Here is a 16,612-nt window from a genome sequence, read left to right on the forward strand (position 1 = left end):
AATGCGAAAGTGTGTTTGTTGGTTTAATATTTAATCACACTGCAACGGAGCAACCAGTCGACGTGGTTTTTTGCATGGATACATTTAAAGACCTAGAGACTGACATCTCTCTCCGCATCGTATTCTTTATTGCTGAGGGTTGTGACCTCTTACCATTATTCCTACATCTAATGGTAGGTTTTCTTGGGATAATAATGTGGTGGATTCAAAGAGCCTACGGAACTCGACTAGAAAAACGAGATTTTGACTCTTTAACGGTTATGAATTATTATCAGTGATATAATTTATTAGCGCTGCCAGGTAAAATGACATTTATCTCAGAAAATCAAAGAGTTTCCACGAGATTTTTTCCAAGGTTGCGCTACTAAGTACATATATTATGAAGAGGAAAGGTTTGTTTATTTGTTATCGATAAACTCTGAAACTACTGAACTACTTGCACTAAAGACATAATCATCAACATCAACCGACAGACGTCCACAGTGAATATAGGTCTTTAATAGGGTCTTCCACATGCTACGGGTTTCCGCCGCCTGAATCTTTGCGCTTGCGCTTGACGACAATCATGCTTTAAAGAAAGCAGTGATGAGGTCCAAGTAGGAGCACGCTTACCTAGAAGATGCCTATTCACTCTTGGCTTTCAGGTATCTAAGGTATATATGGCAGGAAACACGGCCCCCGAAATGGCGTTCCAACCTTTAGGCTCTCCCCATTGCCCGCAGCATGAATCTGAGCTTTCTTATGAGACCCATGGTTATATTATGTACATATAATATCTCATAAGAAAGCTCTAACACGCAATCCAGCTAAGTAAGTCCAATTTCGAAAAAAGCTAGCTAGCCGACAAATCTAACTCAGGCAGCCTTCGGGAATCTTCGAGATGTCTCTCGTCCAAAATTCCTCAATGCTTGAAGACCAGTCTTTGAATAGTGCATATTGTCAGTGATGAAATATGGATCCGAAATATAGGTCTTTTTTTTGTACACAGGAAATGCCTGACGCATACCCCTCCGTCATGTGGGGCTTGCACCAAACTTGCACTACTACGAAATCCATTTCGGAACACGGCACCCGGGACGAGGCGCGCTATCTCCTAGAAAACATAGGTATAATACCTATTTAGAACACTTACTATCTGTCATCATAATCTATGACAACCTCCGAGTATTTACCTGGTAAAACCGTAACTTTAGAATCAAATTTAGTATATAAGCAGGCTTCATTTAGAAATGAAAAAATCCCTATTTTATTTTTCAACGATTATAAACACAACTTTCATTCAAAAATAATAAGCTTAAATTCATTTTAAATAATATTTTGCGACGAAATGACGCGCACAGTCCTTCCGCCATGAGAGTCCAGTGGACACTGAATTCCATAGAGCGCCTGCAAGAAAATAAATAGCACAGGAAGTTTTTTGGTTAGTTTTAGATTATTTAAGAAATGAAAAACATTTAGTATAAAACTAACAATTAAAATTGATTGCTAAACCTAAACATATCATTTTCTGGAGGTTGGCTTCAAAGTGTCAAGATGTTAAAGAAATTTTTTACAGAACAAGTTGCGAACAGCAATGTTTTCAACTTGTTTTTATTTATTTATTGGGATAATGTATACAAAATTAAAAGAAGTACTTATAATCTTCACAAACTGAAGTTTTTAATTGCATGTATTTGATAGCTGTTAATGCTTTAGAAAAATAAACAATTCACTTCAAAGTACAGCATTTTTGCGATTTGTCAAATAGCCATAGTCTTAAGTGCGCTTCTATTATTAAACTCGTTACTATAATACCTAATTTAGTTATTAACTAATCACATTTGTTTGAACGGTAAAAGAAAACATCGTGAGGAAAACCACATACCTGAGAGCTCTACTTATAGCTGTTGAATGTTCTCAAAAGTGCGTAAAATGGCGGACTATTGATAGTCTAAAACTAAATCTTTCTCGTTCCTGAGAGGGGACCGCGCTCGGTTGAGGGCCGGCGATGGGTTGATCATGATGATTATGATTTGCAGAGTAGAATAATTTATGATAACATTCTTTTTCGAGGGTAGGTGTGAAAAAGTTAACTGTTTTTTGAAAGAGCTCTTTAATTTTAAAATTATAAACAGTAATTTAATACAGTTCTTTTAGTAGAATTAGTGTGAAATGTGATTAAAAGTACCCACCGGACAGTTTTCCTAGTGAAACTCACTTTAACTTCACTTCACTATTATCCCTTTTGCATTCACTACGTGTCACCAGTCATGGATTCACTCAAAGACTCGCTGAACGCGATGGCCGAAATGTTTCAACAAAAGATGAGCGAATTCCAGCAGGGCCTGGATAGTGCACCAACAACGAGCACGAACGCATCCCTGGCTGCAGAGTTCAGCAGTTTCCGAACCTTCGTGCTCTCTGCCATGAATACGTTGCAGAGACAGGTGGAGTTCCTTGGCACAGAGGTCGATCGTCTGGAGACGCGTAGAAGGCGCAAAATGCTACTAGTCCATGGAGTTAGCGAGGAGAAGTCGGAAGATGTTACTTCACGGGTTTGCAACGTTGTGGGGGAACATCTTGGTGTGACTGGGTTATCTGTTAGCTCCATCAAGTCATCTCATCGTTTGGGACGTCCTTCTGACAAGAAACCTCGCCGTATAGTGGTAAAGTTTGCAGATGCAACATTGCGGGATAAGGTTTGGTTCTCTAAAACTGGATTTAAAGGCAGCGGTATAACTGTATCAGAGTTTTTAACGAGGAGCCGTCACGACGTATTTATGGAGGCAAGGCAGAGATTTGGTGTCAACAAGTGCTGGACAAGGGATGGCTGCATTCATATTATAGCCCCGGATGGTTCACGTCATCGAGCTGAGTGTAAGGCTGACCTCCATTGCATACCACAGTCTTCTAAACCTCTGACTCAGGGCACTGCCAGTCTTTCCTCCAGGTCCAAAAGAACAATCAAAAATAAGTAACCTATCATTAATCTATATACCTATGTATTACTTTTACACAATATTTGTGCTGCAAGCCTTTTATAACAGCTTATTTATTTTGCTCTAAGTATGTCACTATCATAAAGTCTATGTTATTGCTCTTATGTGTATAATAATTTTTATGAACTGTAATTTTTAAAATAATAGGTTGTAGGTAGGTAGATTTAATAGTTGTTGCTTGTGTTGTGTCATGTGACATGCATGTGATCATGACTGACAGATGTAAGTGTCAATCATTAACTAATGACAGCTGTGACATTTGACATCCTAGCCACAGACAAAATAACTACCCTGGATGCAAGGCTTTTGGTCGAGCATTTTTACCTACTTATTGTATATTGTTAGAAGTGATTTTCTCCTTGCAACTGGCGGGTGGGTTCGTCTATCGTTTTATTTACCTTACTGATTGTATATATATTTATTTTACTTTTTGCTTTATCATATTTATTTTTTATTATTATTTAATTATAGTATGGTATCCTCAAATTTAAGTATAGACAGTGATTTGTTTTTGTCGTTATCCAGTGATGTGACAGATAGTAATGCAAGTTACCATAGTACAGCCACTTCTCTTCCACTCAATGTAACATTAAATTCTCATTTCTCCGATTGCGTGAAAAACTTCAATGCTATTCACATAAACGCACAAAGTGTTCCGGCACATTACTCTGATATGCTTGCGTCTTTTGAGTCCCAAAATATTCATGCCATCCTAGTATCTGAGTCCTGGCTTAAGCCCTGTCTGCCTTCTACTTCTTATTCTTTGCCGGGGTTTATTCTCATGAGAAATGATCGCACTAATAGGGGTGGCGGTGGTGTGGCGATCTATCTTAGATCTTACATTCCTTACAAAATTGTTAGTTCGTCATGTCAACCGCCTCCTGTTGATGCTGCTGAGCATTTACTTATTGAGGTTTCCCTATCACAAACAAAAATCTTACTTGGCGTTTTCTACAGTCCCTCGCTTACTATTAATTTTTTCCCCTCATTCGAATCACTTTTAGAATCCCTACTCCCTACATATACTCATAGCATAATAATGGGTGACTTTAATACTTGTTTGCTTAAAGGTGATAATCGGGCTAATAAACTAGAATCCATTATTGAATCTTGTAACATGACAATTCTTCCGCTTTCGGCTACTCATAACCTTCCTAACTGCATTCCTTCTCTTCTTGACTTGATTATAGTGTCTTCTCCTGACCTTGTATCTAAGCATGGCCAATGCTCTGCGGATGCCTTTTCTCATCACGATTTACTTTTTCTCTCGTACAAATTGCGCCCTCCAAAAATTAAACCTAAAATACTTCTGCGGCGTAATTTTGGTGGAATGGATGTAGATCGATTGTGTGTAGATGCTTGTAAAGTTGACTGGTCAGTTGTTGAAACTGTATCCGACGTCGATCGTAAGGTTGACATTTTCAATTCCTTACTGACTCAGCTTTATGACATTCATGCGCCAATTAAGCCTGTTAAACTCAAACATTTACCTGCACCTTGGCTTTCGCAAGATTTAAAAGATCTGATTCTTAAGAAAGGTGTAGCGAAAACCAGACTAAAGTGCAATCCATCTGAGGAAAATCACAGAAAATACAACAAACTCAGGAATCGCTGCAATACATTGTGTCGAGATGCACAGCGACGCCATATTCATGCATCAGTCGAGAACGGCGACTCTTGTAGAGTTTGGAAATTTCTAAAGACGGTTGGAGTTGGTAAAACGTCACATAATTCATCTCCACCTAACGTTGACGTTGATCTCCTAAATCAATATTTCTCATCACCTCTAAACTCCATTAATAGTTCTGATAAATTACAAACTATTCATTCTCTTTCAACGACTCCTACCCCTTCCTATCCTCCGTTCAATTTCAGCCAGTTTTCTACTGATGATGTTAAGAAGAGCATACTGTCCATCTCTTCGAATGCTGTTGGTAGCGACGACATTAGCCGTAATATGATAATTCCTATCGTGGATATTGTAATTCCTGCAATCACCCACATTCTAAACGAATCGATTACAACGTCCAAATTTCCTGATGCCTGGAAAAGTGCTCATGTTGTACCTCTTCCGAAAAAGGCTAATGCTGAGTATTTTTCCGATTTCCGTCCCATTTCCATCTTACCGTTTCTTTCCAAAGTCCTTGAAAAGTTAATTCACTATCAACTTAACCTTTTCCTGAATAGTCACTGCCTATTTAACCCTTTCCAATCTGGTTTCCGTTCTGGACATAGTACGGCTACTGCTCTGATTAAAGTTACTGATGACATTCGCTGGGGCATGGATAATCAACAACTCACAGTATTGACTTTGCTCGATTTCAGTAATGCTTTTAACACTGTGGACCATGATATACTTGTGAGTATGTTGCGTTCTCTTAACTTATCTCCATCAGCAACTGACTGGATGCATAGTTACCTAAGCGGTCGCCAGCAGCGTATTCGTGTCGAGGAAACTCATTCGTCTTGGTGCGATATCACTGCTGGTGTGCCTCAGGGTGGCGTGTTGTCACCATTACTCTTTTCTATTTTCATTAATTCTTTAACTCAAAAACTATCTTCTCTGTACCACATGTATGCAGATGACGTCCAAATTTACACCCAGGCAACTCTTGTGGACCTTCCGGCAGCCGTTACTCAAATAAATAATGATCTGGAGCTAATTCTGGAGTGGAGTCGATTTTATGGCCTCAATGTTAATCCGATCAAATCTCAGGCTATAATTATTGGCAGTCGGAACCTTATCTCAAAAATTTATTGGTTTACGCTTCCTCCCATCGAGTACAATGGTATTGTCATCCCATATTGTGATTCCGTTAAAAATCTGGGGATACATATGGATTGCAATTTAGGTTGGACGAATCACTTAAAACAGATTAGCAGGAAGACTTTTGCATCTCTGAGCTCTTTGCGTCGTCTACAATCATTTCTTCCAATTCCTACTAAAATTATGTTAGCACAGACTTTACTTCTTCCTATCCTTGATTATGCCGACGCAAGTTATATTAACTTAACAGAAGATCAGTTAAACAAGCTTGAGAGACTTCAAAACACTAGTATTCGGTTCATATTTGGGTTGCGCAAATATGACCATGTGTCTCATTTTCGGTCTCGTCTCAAGTGGTTACCCATCCGACTTCGCCGGAACTTACATATCCTTTCTATTCTGTACTGTGTATTGTTTCACCCTTCTTCTCCTCCTTACTTGAAGGAGAAATTTGAATTTGCAGCGCGTCCGGGACAAGTTCTCCGCACCTCTAGGAAGCTTATTTTAAGGACGCCTTCACATTCTTCTTCCTTTTTCAATAAATCCTTCACAGTTCAATCTATTAAATTGTGGAATGCCTTGCCTCTCGTAATCAGGGAGGCTAAGTCCATCAATATCTTTAAGAGGCTGGTGAAAGATCACTATTTGTCACTATCACTTTAGCATTATCGGATTTATTGGAACATATTTTACTAGTCTTAATAATAGTTTGAGGATTTATTATTTATCTATATATCATATTTATTTATTATTATTTTTTTAGTCTATATTATGTATTTTATTATTTAGTACATTATTTAAATTTTAACATGTTTCTATGTATTTATTTATTTATTTATATATTTATTTATTCTAATATTATATATAAATGTAAATGTATACTTACACCACCTACCTCTAATATCTATAGCTATATCCTTTGGACCATTTTGGTTGCCTGGAAGAGATCGCTAGGTAGCGATAAGGCCGCCAAATTGTACCTATATTTTGTTGAGCTTTGTATGTGTTTTTCTGTACTAATTTTGTGGTGTACAATAAAAGTATATTCATTCATTCATTCATTCATTCTACTTACTATCTATTCTATACTCATCACACGTAATATTCTACCTACCTACCTTATATTCTAAACAGTTTTCTGTACGAGTCTCTGCACTTTCTTCGATGACTTTATCGAGTCGCATCTCACAAAGCAAGAAGGGTATGTCCCTTTCGAGCTGACAAACATTAAACGCTGAAATTTAATAATTTTCCTTTGTGGGTCCCTATAACGCATATTTATAAAATTACGTTTTTTGTGTGTAGTAGCGCATTGGTAGCGCGATGATAATAATATACCATTCAAGATAGCTCGTACATCTACGCTCAACATATTATACGTGTTATACGATAATATAAATATACGATATATATACGTATTACGATAAATAATTAAATTAGAAAGTATTAAGCACTCTTAAATACATATTTTAAAATAAGAATTTTTTGGTTTTAAAGTTGAAAATTAGGTGTAAGGCTATCTTTACTTACATACGTACCGGTTAGTTAAGTTAGTGATAAGGTGACATTTCGAAATTCTATCTCTTATCTGTGCGTTTAGATAAACAGGACAGGGCACTTCGAAGACTATGTTAAGGTTTATTGCGTTCACTGCTTCTTCTAAAGAGGCAATACGCATGACATACGCGTTCTAAACATTGTAAGGTGAATATATTAGGTATATAGTGCAGTATGTGATTGAGATGGACATACAGTGCGCGTATGTAGGTATGTAAGTATGCTAATATGGTAGGCCTACTGGTTCTAGGTACTCTATTGAGAAATACTAGTTATTTCAACAGATCCTTAAAAGCACTTTTCACACTTAAAACATTCTTAGGCCTATGGAAGGTAAATTAATGTACCTACCTAGGTATTGGGTAATAGGCATATCTACTAAGAGTTACCTGATAGATTAATTTTATTTCGTTGTAAGAATGTGTGCACTAGATTTAAAAAGTCTATCGAAATAGAAATATGATTATGTACATGTGTTATATCAAATAAGTACCTAGGTACAAAAGAGGTAGGAATTCGTAACACATAATAGGTAGGTATAAGTACTTATAAATACCTAGTCTAAAATGTGATAGGACCTGCATTGTTGGGTATATTAGTTTATAGTTTACGAGGCATTCCAATTTAGATTTTCATTAGAGTTTCTAATTAATCCCTTGTATTTATGACGTTAACAAGGGTGTACCTTTTTAAGATGCCGCAGTAAAAAAATGGAACCTAAATGAAATATGTATATTCATTCAGTCCGTCTTTCTGTCCGTCTGTCAATCTGTCAGAAGTTTTCGAAAAAAAAAACATGAATAGTAGGTACCTCCTAAACATGAAAAGCGAGAGTTGAAAAAAGTATACGAGGTATAGTTACCAAGATAATGTACCTATCGTGGGAGGAGACAATTAGAAGAAAACCGTCAAGGGTTCCATAGCATCGTATACGAAATATCACTTTTTACGTTGTAACTACAAATCACGGTTTTTGGATTTTTCCCCTTACTTGTACTATTGTCACCTGCCTTTCATGATTCTAGGTCAGCGGTTAGCACCTTAGGGGTATTTGATTCCCTAGACTGGTCTTGACAGACACTACAGTCCGACTGACAGACTACGAAGTATCGTATAAGTATAAGGGTTCTTTTTTCTTTTTGAGGTACGGAACCCTAAAAAATAACTTTCTTTCGTACAATTCTACCTTTTAGTTCAGTATAGGAAATATCTTTACAGAAATGTCTGGGGAACCTTACAAAGCAAGTAGCAAAGATAACCAGAACGCTAGCAATACTTAGCGTTAATATTATACTACCTTAACACAATCCGATGCCAATAACTATTTGCTTTATCTTGTAGTATTAGTGATTTAGTATTTTTCAAACCCGTATTGCGCCCAAAACTCGGGTCACTGCCCCACCTACGACTCGGCATTTACTTCGAGTGGCCTATTTACGGAGCGTTCGTTGACCTCTAGCGTCAGTAAGATGTTTTATTTGCAATATATTGTGAACTTTTAAAAAAATACAGGATTTTTTAAATTTTCTTTATCGTAGTTTTTTTATGGGATCTTATCAGTAATCATCAGTATTATCACCTGTCTTCGTTTTTGCTAACGTTCCGTTCTGTTGTATACAACAGGTAGGTATATATTTTACGATCTACGATAAAATAATAATTAGATATTATCATATTAAAGCTATCTATCTACCAACATAATTTAAAATGAACTTGAATATTGACCATTAACAACGTTTCGAAATTATGCGCGAAATAGCCTTACACTGTCCGTCGCGGTCAAGTTCGCCTCGTGACAATTTTTTTTCTTACAAATGCGGTCGATGATCGCTATTCGTTGATGTGGGTGCGGCAGTTATCATTTATCGATCTAGTATATCTAGTTCTTAATTTACGCAACATGTAAGTATGTTAAAATTTTTGTTTTATAATTTTTTTTATTTAAATAATATTTTTATTTTATTTTCGCCTTTTCAATTACCTGACGTGAATCAAACTCAAGAAATAATACATAAACAAAAATAGTAAATATATTATTCACTAATATTTTCTGCTGAGTGATTACGGTTTTCGTCGACTCAAAACGAAACTTTGTCGAGTCGTACAAATGTACGAGTCCTCCAGTCGTCCTGTGATCTATCCATATCCATACTAATCTATACTACCTATTATATAATACATATTATATAATACATATTATATAATAGGTAGTATAGATTATAAATGTATTGTAAATGCGAAAGTGTGTCTGTCTGTCTGTCTGCTACCTTTTCACGGCCCAACAGTTTAACCGATTCTGACGAAATAGGGTACAGGGTCAGCTCATATTCCGGGGACGGACATAGGCCACTTTTTATCCCGGAAAATCAACAATCAATCAAGACTAAGTCGCGGCCATCCTCTAATCCATACTAATATTATAAATGCGAAAGTGTGTCTGTCTGTCTGTCTGTCTGCTACGGTTTCACGGCCCAACCGCTGAACCGATTTGAATGAAATTTGGTACAGACATGGGATACATCCCGGGGAAGGACATAGACTACTTTTTATCCCGGAAAATCAAAGAGTTCCCACGGGATTTTAAAAAACCGAAATCCACGCAGGCGAAGCCGCGGGCATCCTCTAGTCAATACTAATATTATAAATGCGAAAGTGTGTCTGTCTGTCTGTCTGTCTGTCTGTCTGTCTGTCTGCTACGTTTTCACGGCCCAACCGCTGAACCGATTTGAATGAAATTTGGTACAGACATGGGATACATCCCGGGGAAGGACATAGGCAACTTTTTATCCCGGAAAATCAAAGAGTTCCCACGGGATTTTAAAAAACCGAAATCCACGCGGGCGAAGCCGCGGGCATCCTCTAGTTTATTATAAATGCGAAAGTGTGTTTATCTGTCTGCCTGTCTACTAGCTTTTCACGTCTCAACAGTTCACCTATTTTGATGAAAGGTACAGAGTTAGTTTACATCCTGGAGAAGGACATTTTACTTTTTATTCCGAAAAATCAAAGAGTTCCCCCGGGATTTTTAAAAACCTAAATCCACGCGGACGAAGTCGGGGGCATCATCTAGTTTATCATAATTAACTATAATATATTTAAAGAAGGAAATATTCCAACCGGACCAATACGAGTAGTTACCAGTTACCACCCTACGAGTTTAGGTTAAGCCTAGTGAAAATAGGATAAAATATGTATAGGTACTTACTAGGTATATTTTTACCATTTTTGAAATTAATGGGATTCGTGGGATGTAATATTAATTATATCATTTTGTAAAACTAATCGAATTTCACATACATACCTTTAAGGGATCAAAAAGTCACAAGAATCCAAAATGATTTATTTTTTACCAGTTTTTAAACATTTTTCGTTAAACATTTTATTCACTAAAATATTAACTATAGTTTCGTGTTTCACTAAATATTATATGGTGCACTCGATTGAATGAAATAGGGACACTTATTTGCACACGCACTATGCCCGTACAGAAGTTAATATTACAGTGGCGGGCGGCACGCAGGGTATTAATTTAACATTTAAAGCCGGTGCGATCGACTGACCTTGTTGGTTGACCATTAAATGTGGTGGTTTTGCGTGTTGACTCAGAGATAGCTATTCTCATCGTTATGTCAATATTACTTACATCTTTATTACGTGACACTCATTTTAATGACTCTGTTGCTGTACTTAGTTGGGAGCATTAAATGCTGTAGGTTCATCCAAGTTTATTTTCTATTGATCGTAAATTGTAGCCATTTTAGCATTCGTGTACCTTCATGAAAGTATACTTAACTCCAGGAACTCTAGCTACTGATACATACTTTAATTTAATATTATAAATGCGAAAGTGTGTCTGTCTGTCCGCTACGTTTTCACGGCTCAACCGCTGAACCGATTTTAATGTTTGGCACAGAGTTAGCTTACATCCCGGGGACGGACATAGGCTACTTTTTATCCGGGAAAATCAAAGAGTTCCTACGGGATTCTTAAGGGTCTATTCGTTAAACCGATTTATATGGGTACAGAGGTAGCTTACACCCCGGAAATTGACTTCGGCAACTTTTTATCCCGGAAAAGCAAAAAGTGCCCTCGGGATTTTCAAAAACCTAAATCCGGGTATTCCGGTATCCGGCATAATATCCGGGAGTCGTGGGCATTATGTAGTTTAAAATAAAAACAGTGTCTTCCTGAGTTCCGACTGACATTCGGCCACGGCGGCGGTCAATCGCCACAGAGACTAGGCAAATGCGCGGGAGATGCATAACATGTATAATAATACACAAGTGCGTACGCAAACACACCCGAATTTCACAATCATTACTATGAGGTCTCACAGTGAGTTTGAATGCACAGTGTAGGAAAAAACAATCAGATTATTGCCTCAAGTCAATCTTTAATAACCTGACTGGTGGAATCCACACTGTGCGAACGCATTAGATCTCATAGTAATGATTGTGAATACGGGTGCATTACTCTCATAGGCCGATCGATGGGACGGCAATCCGACACGGCTGGAGAGAGTTCAGGCGCAAGACCGACGGTTTTACGTAGGTACTCGTATTTTCTCAGGTTCGGGAGTGAAAATAAATAGAAATTCCTGACTAATATTGGTTTGACCCGGGAATCGAAACCCGAACCTAACTATCCGCAGTCGAACATGCTAACTACTATAGACCAACGAGGCAGTCTAAAATATATAAGTAGTCCGACTAGAACATTCAGCTACTTACATACATATGATATAACTACGGATATAGTTCATCCCGGTTTTTTGCTGTAAAGTGTCCTGTCTTCGTTCTTTGTCTTCATCCATCATTGTCAAATTGGGGTTAAAATAAGGAGCAGTAGTGGTTAAATAAAATAAAAATTCTCAGTTGATAAAAGACGTCTATTTATTTTTAACTTCCTCTTATAAACCTATATCCTATAATATTACTAGATGTTGCCTGCGACTTCGTCCGCGTGGATAGTTCTTTTTTTTAAATCCCGCTCGAACTCTTTTACGGGCATAGATATGTTTTACGGGTTCTTAAGGGGCATGTGAAGGGTCTGTCCGCGAAATTCAAATTTAATTTGGTTTTTCGCAATTTGTAAACTAATACGACAACGTAGGCTTATGGCATTTTAATTGCGACAATGGCAGTATCATCCTCACAGGTTTATATAAAAATATTTACTTGAAAAGGTCCAGTTTAAGAAATTAGCTCTAGTATCGACTAACTTGTGAGAATAGTCGATACTAGAGCTAATTTTTTAAACTTGACCCTGAAAAAACCAAATTAAATTTGAATTTTGCGGGCACGCCCGTCGCTGTGGAATTTTATAAAAATTTTTCAAAAGAAAAATAAAACCGACTTCAAAAACGACAAACACTAAAAAGTAAAAAATAACTTTTGTTTAGCTACACGTGTAATGCACCTAGGTATGAAGTCGAGCGAGCATATTAAAACAAAATTAGAAATCCAAGAGTGAAGCTCGCCCGACTTCATACCTAGGTGCATTACACGTGTAGCTAAACAAAAGTTATTTTTTACTTTTTAGTGTTTGTCGTTTTTGAAGTCGGTTTTATTTTTCTTTTGAAATTTTTTTATTTCACAATTTTTAGTGGACCTACTGTACTATAATATGCTGTGCCCAATTAAAACCCTACTGTTTACTAAGCTATTACACTGATCGCGAGCAATTTGCTCCTATCCATTGAGGAGTTCTGTTCTCCATCTCCGAAGATATTCATCAGATCTTCACCAAATTTATATGGGACCACCTGCATAGTATAACCTTTCAAACAAAAAAAAATATTCAAAAAATATTCCAAATCGGTCCAGGGGTCTTTGAGTAATCGGGGAACATACATAAAAAAAAAAAAAAAGATCCCGACGCATTGAGAACCTCCTCCTTTTTTGGAAGTCGGTTAAAAATCGGTGAGGGGGTGGAATTTTCATAATTTTGAAACACTTCCGTCTTCATTTTTGCCCGAAAGTCGAAATACCAATTGCCATAAGTAGATACCTATAACTTGAAAAACCGGCCAAGTGCGAGTCAGACTCGCGCATCGAGGGTTCCGTACTCGGATATTTTTTCCGACATTTTGCACGACAATTCAAAAACTATCATGCATAAAAATAAATTAATTAATTTTCATAGTACAGAATATTATAGAATATTATTAGTGAACGCCTACGTCTTAACAGGGCTCTCTCCGTCACTTGTTCCATACAATCGTAGTTCCAATTTTATTTGAATACCAAGCTACCAAAGTCCATGAAATTTTGCAGACATATTTTAGAAATCTGTGTCTGTGGTGTTTTAGATTTTTCTAAAAATATGTAGTTTTAAAATTACAGGGGCTCAAAGATTTGTATGTGAATTTTTAAGACCGCGTAACTTTGAAACCGAATATATTAACAGAAATCTGGAAAACCACAGACATAGATATTAGTTTGTAGAATATGTCTGCAAAATTTCATGGACTTTGGTTGCTTAATATTCAAATGAAATTGAAACTACGTTTGTATGAAGCGAGTGACGGAGAGACCCCTCTTAAGGAACCTACTGTTTGTAACCCCAGTGGTTTAGGCTGTGCGTCAGTCAGTAACGACGAGTCTTTTTAACCCCCGACCCAAAAAGAGGGGTGTTATAAGTTTGACGTGTGTATCTGTGTATCTGTGTATCTGTCTGTGGCATCGTAGCGCCTAAACAAATGAACCGATTTTAATTTACTTTTTTTTGTTTGAAAGGTGGCTTGATCGAGAGTGTTCTTAGCTTAGTTTAGAGTGTAATCCAAAAAAAATTGGTTCAGCCGTTTAAGAGTTATCAGCTCTTTTCTAGTTTTCTTGTAGAAAAGAAGGTTAGATAACCGTTAGGTTAATAATATTCAAGTGTCAATTGACAAACGTCAAGCTGTTGAAAGATGGACGTTGCCTAGAAATACCTACATAGTTATTTATTTGAAAATGATGTTTTGGAAAACTCAGATACTTTGGATCGTAGGCGCGGAATAGTCCAAGAAAATCGGTTCAGCCGTTTGAAAGTTATCAGCTCTTTTCTAGTTACTGTAACCTTCACTTGTCGGGGGTGTTGAAAATTTTTAATTTACACTTGTTATAACATGTATTTATGATGATTAGGATTGGGATATATTATGACCATTTTGCTATATTATATGATAATACCATCGATGTATAGATAATACAAACTTTTCTTAAAACATTATTTTTGGAGAATCTGAGGATTTAACAATATGTGCGAGTAGTGATGAGTGATGACGCTGATAGACATGTGGTGATTCCGCCGAATTCAAAGGTCATTACCCAAGTAGGTATGTTAATATGATACAAGTTATAAGAATTTTTATAGAATATTTTAGGTTGCCATGGCCTATTATGCTAATCTTAAGGATTTTTATATATTTATTTATTTATAATATATGCAAACACCTTAAACTGGCCTTGCTATAAGGATTATTATGTTATCTTGAATATTCTTGAGCTCGCTCTTTTCAGAAAATTCCTTTTGGAACCGGTGATAGAGACACAAACAGATTATTTTCATTTCCATACGGAGCATCATGAGTCATACCTACTACTCATGCGTAATGCAAAGCATGCCTATGTTAAAATGATAAAATGAGATGAGAAAGTTTAAAAATTTCGATCTCCATATTAGTTACCATTTTAACCCCCGACCCAAAAAGAGGAGTGTTATAAGTTTGACGTGTGTATCTGTGTATCTGTCTGTGGCATCCTAGCTCCTAAACTAATGAACCGATTTTAATTTATTTTTTTTCGTTTGAAAGGTGGCTTGATCGAGAGTGTTCTTAGCTAAGAAAATCGGTTCAGCTGTTTGAAAGTTATCAGCTCTTTTGTAGTTACTGTAACCTTCACTTGTCTCCAGGTGTTATAAATTTTTAATTTACACTTGTGATCTTAGTTAGTTAGTATGATTATGCTCACACAGTAACATTATGTTCATAATTTCGCCACTATGTTCGTTATCTGCGACCAACGACGTGCGGTTTCGTACTTTTCTAGTAGCTCGTCTCCCTGAACAGGCGTTGTAGGCGTAGTGAGGCGACTCTCGTTAAAACAGTCACTTATGTTTAGAAAAGAAATGTTTATTCTTGTGTATATCAGCTCGAAACCGCCGAGCTCTCGATCGTTAATGAGACCCTCTCAAACGTTACCCGGGGACCGGGGTCGAGGGGCTCGTTAGGGTTTGCATTAATCGCAGGCTGTGAACTACGAGCGTATACTGTGTACGGTCTATACCAATGACTTCTATGGTCTATACTGTATTGCTCTTGAAAGAATGAGTTTTCGATACAAACATGTTGATATTAAAACTTACATTTTTTTATACCAATGTTGGTAGGTATAGGTACAAAACTTACTTTTGGTTAAGTAGGTGTTTATATACCGATATAAATCGGTGTTTTATTAGATCCAACATCAGCTTCACCCAAATTGGTGCTGAATTTTAAACTGAGAGCTCAGAGCTAATTGTCGTTTATCTTATTAAAATTCTGACGACAAAACAATCCAAACACAAAAATATTATAGTCTCTAGATATTAGTATATTAATTGATTAGTAAATAAAGACGCGTTTTGCAAATCCGTGCATGTCATACATATAGTTACTCATTATAAAGAGTCAAAGCAATAAACCTTAACACACTGATCCAAAAGCATAGGCCTCTTTACTAGAACATGCTATAAATTGATTTCAACACACGTGTTTAGCACATACATATTTGGGTAGGTATCTATAGGTACTTATGCATAATATATACCTTGGATAAAATTTGCCTAACGGAAAATATGATATCAAAAGAGACAAATTATTTATTCCTCAATATTTTTTCAAGGTAAATGCGAAGTGTCAACAGCAAAAGATATGGCTGTATCGGATATTTATTCGAATAAATTCATAATAACGTTCAATGGATGGATAACAAGTTGAAAACTAGGAAGGAAGAAAGATACCTGTCTTTTATAATAATAAGTAAGTGTAGAGTTGGCCATATACAAATATCTTGCGAGCAATTTAGGTGACACTACTTACATGGTTTTCTTAATGAGAAGTCACTGACATGTAGACAGGACGTATAGGGCTTGTTTCTCTTCATTTGGCGAAACATCGAAACTGATGTACATTATTGACCTACATACATTGATTCAAAAAGTATTGAGTACATGGCCGAATGTATTGCCGTTTTATCACGCTTTTTCACGAGTTCATAATTTACATCCCAAATTGCTCGTCATTTTCGTTATAAAGCGTAATCACTAGGCTTAATAAAGCAATTTGTTT

The 16,612-nt window shown here is 36.7% G+C and overlaps 2 protein-coding genes across 3 annotated transcripts in view; one reads left to right on the forward strand and one right to left on the reverse strand.

The window, feature by feature from the left end:
• Positions 1–10,875, reverse strand: part of LOC123864595 (glucose dehydrogenase [FAD, quinone]-like) — a 28,849-nt gene extending 17,974 nt beyond the window's left edge. Inside the window, exon 1 of one of the 2 annotated variants that reach the window (XM_045905162.1) lies at positions 10,604–10,875. The gene's annotated coding sequence lies outside the window, so the exon portion shown is untranslated. Of the gene's footprint in view, positions 1–10,599 lie in introns of both variants that reach the window. The other variant, XM_045905163.1, reaches the window with a different exon arrangement.
• Positions 2,050–3,746, forward strand: LOC123864601. Its single transcript, XM_045905174.1, has one exon. It carries the CDS (start codon positions 2,250–2,252, stop codon positions 2,955–2,957), a length of 708 nt encoding a protein of 235 aa, XP_045761130.1. The 5' UTR covers positions 2,050–2,249; the 3' UTR covers positions 2,958–3,746.
• Positions 10,876–16,612: the final 5,737 nt, after the last annotated feature.

Source organism: Maniola jurtina, chromosome 4 (assembly GCF_905333055.1).
Source record: "Maniola jurtina chromosome 4, ilManJurt1.1, whole genome shotgun sequence".
NCBI lineage: Eukaryota > Metazoa > Arthropoda > Insecta > Lepidoptera > Nymphalidae > Maniola > Maniola jurtina.

Coding starts and splice junctions, on each gene's coding strand:
- LOC123864601 (XM_045905174.1), top strand. CDS start 2,250: ATGGATTCACTCAAAGACTCGCTGAACGCGATGGCCGAAATGTTTCAA.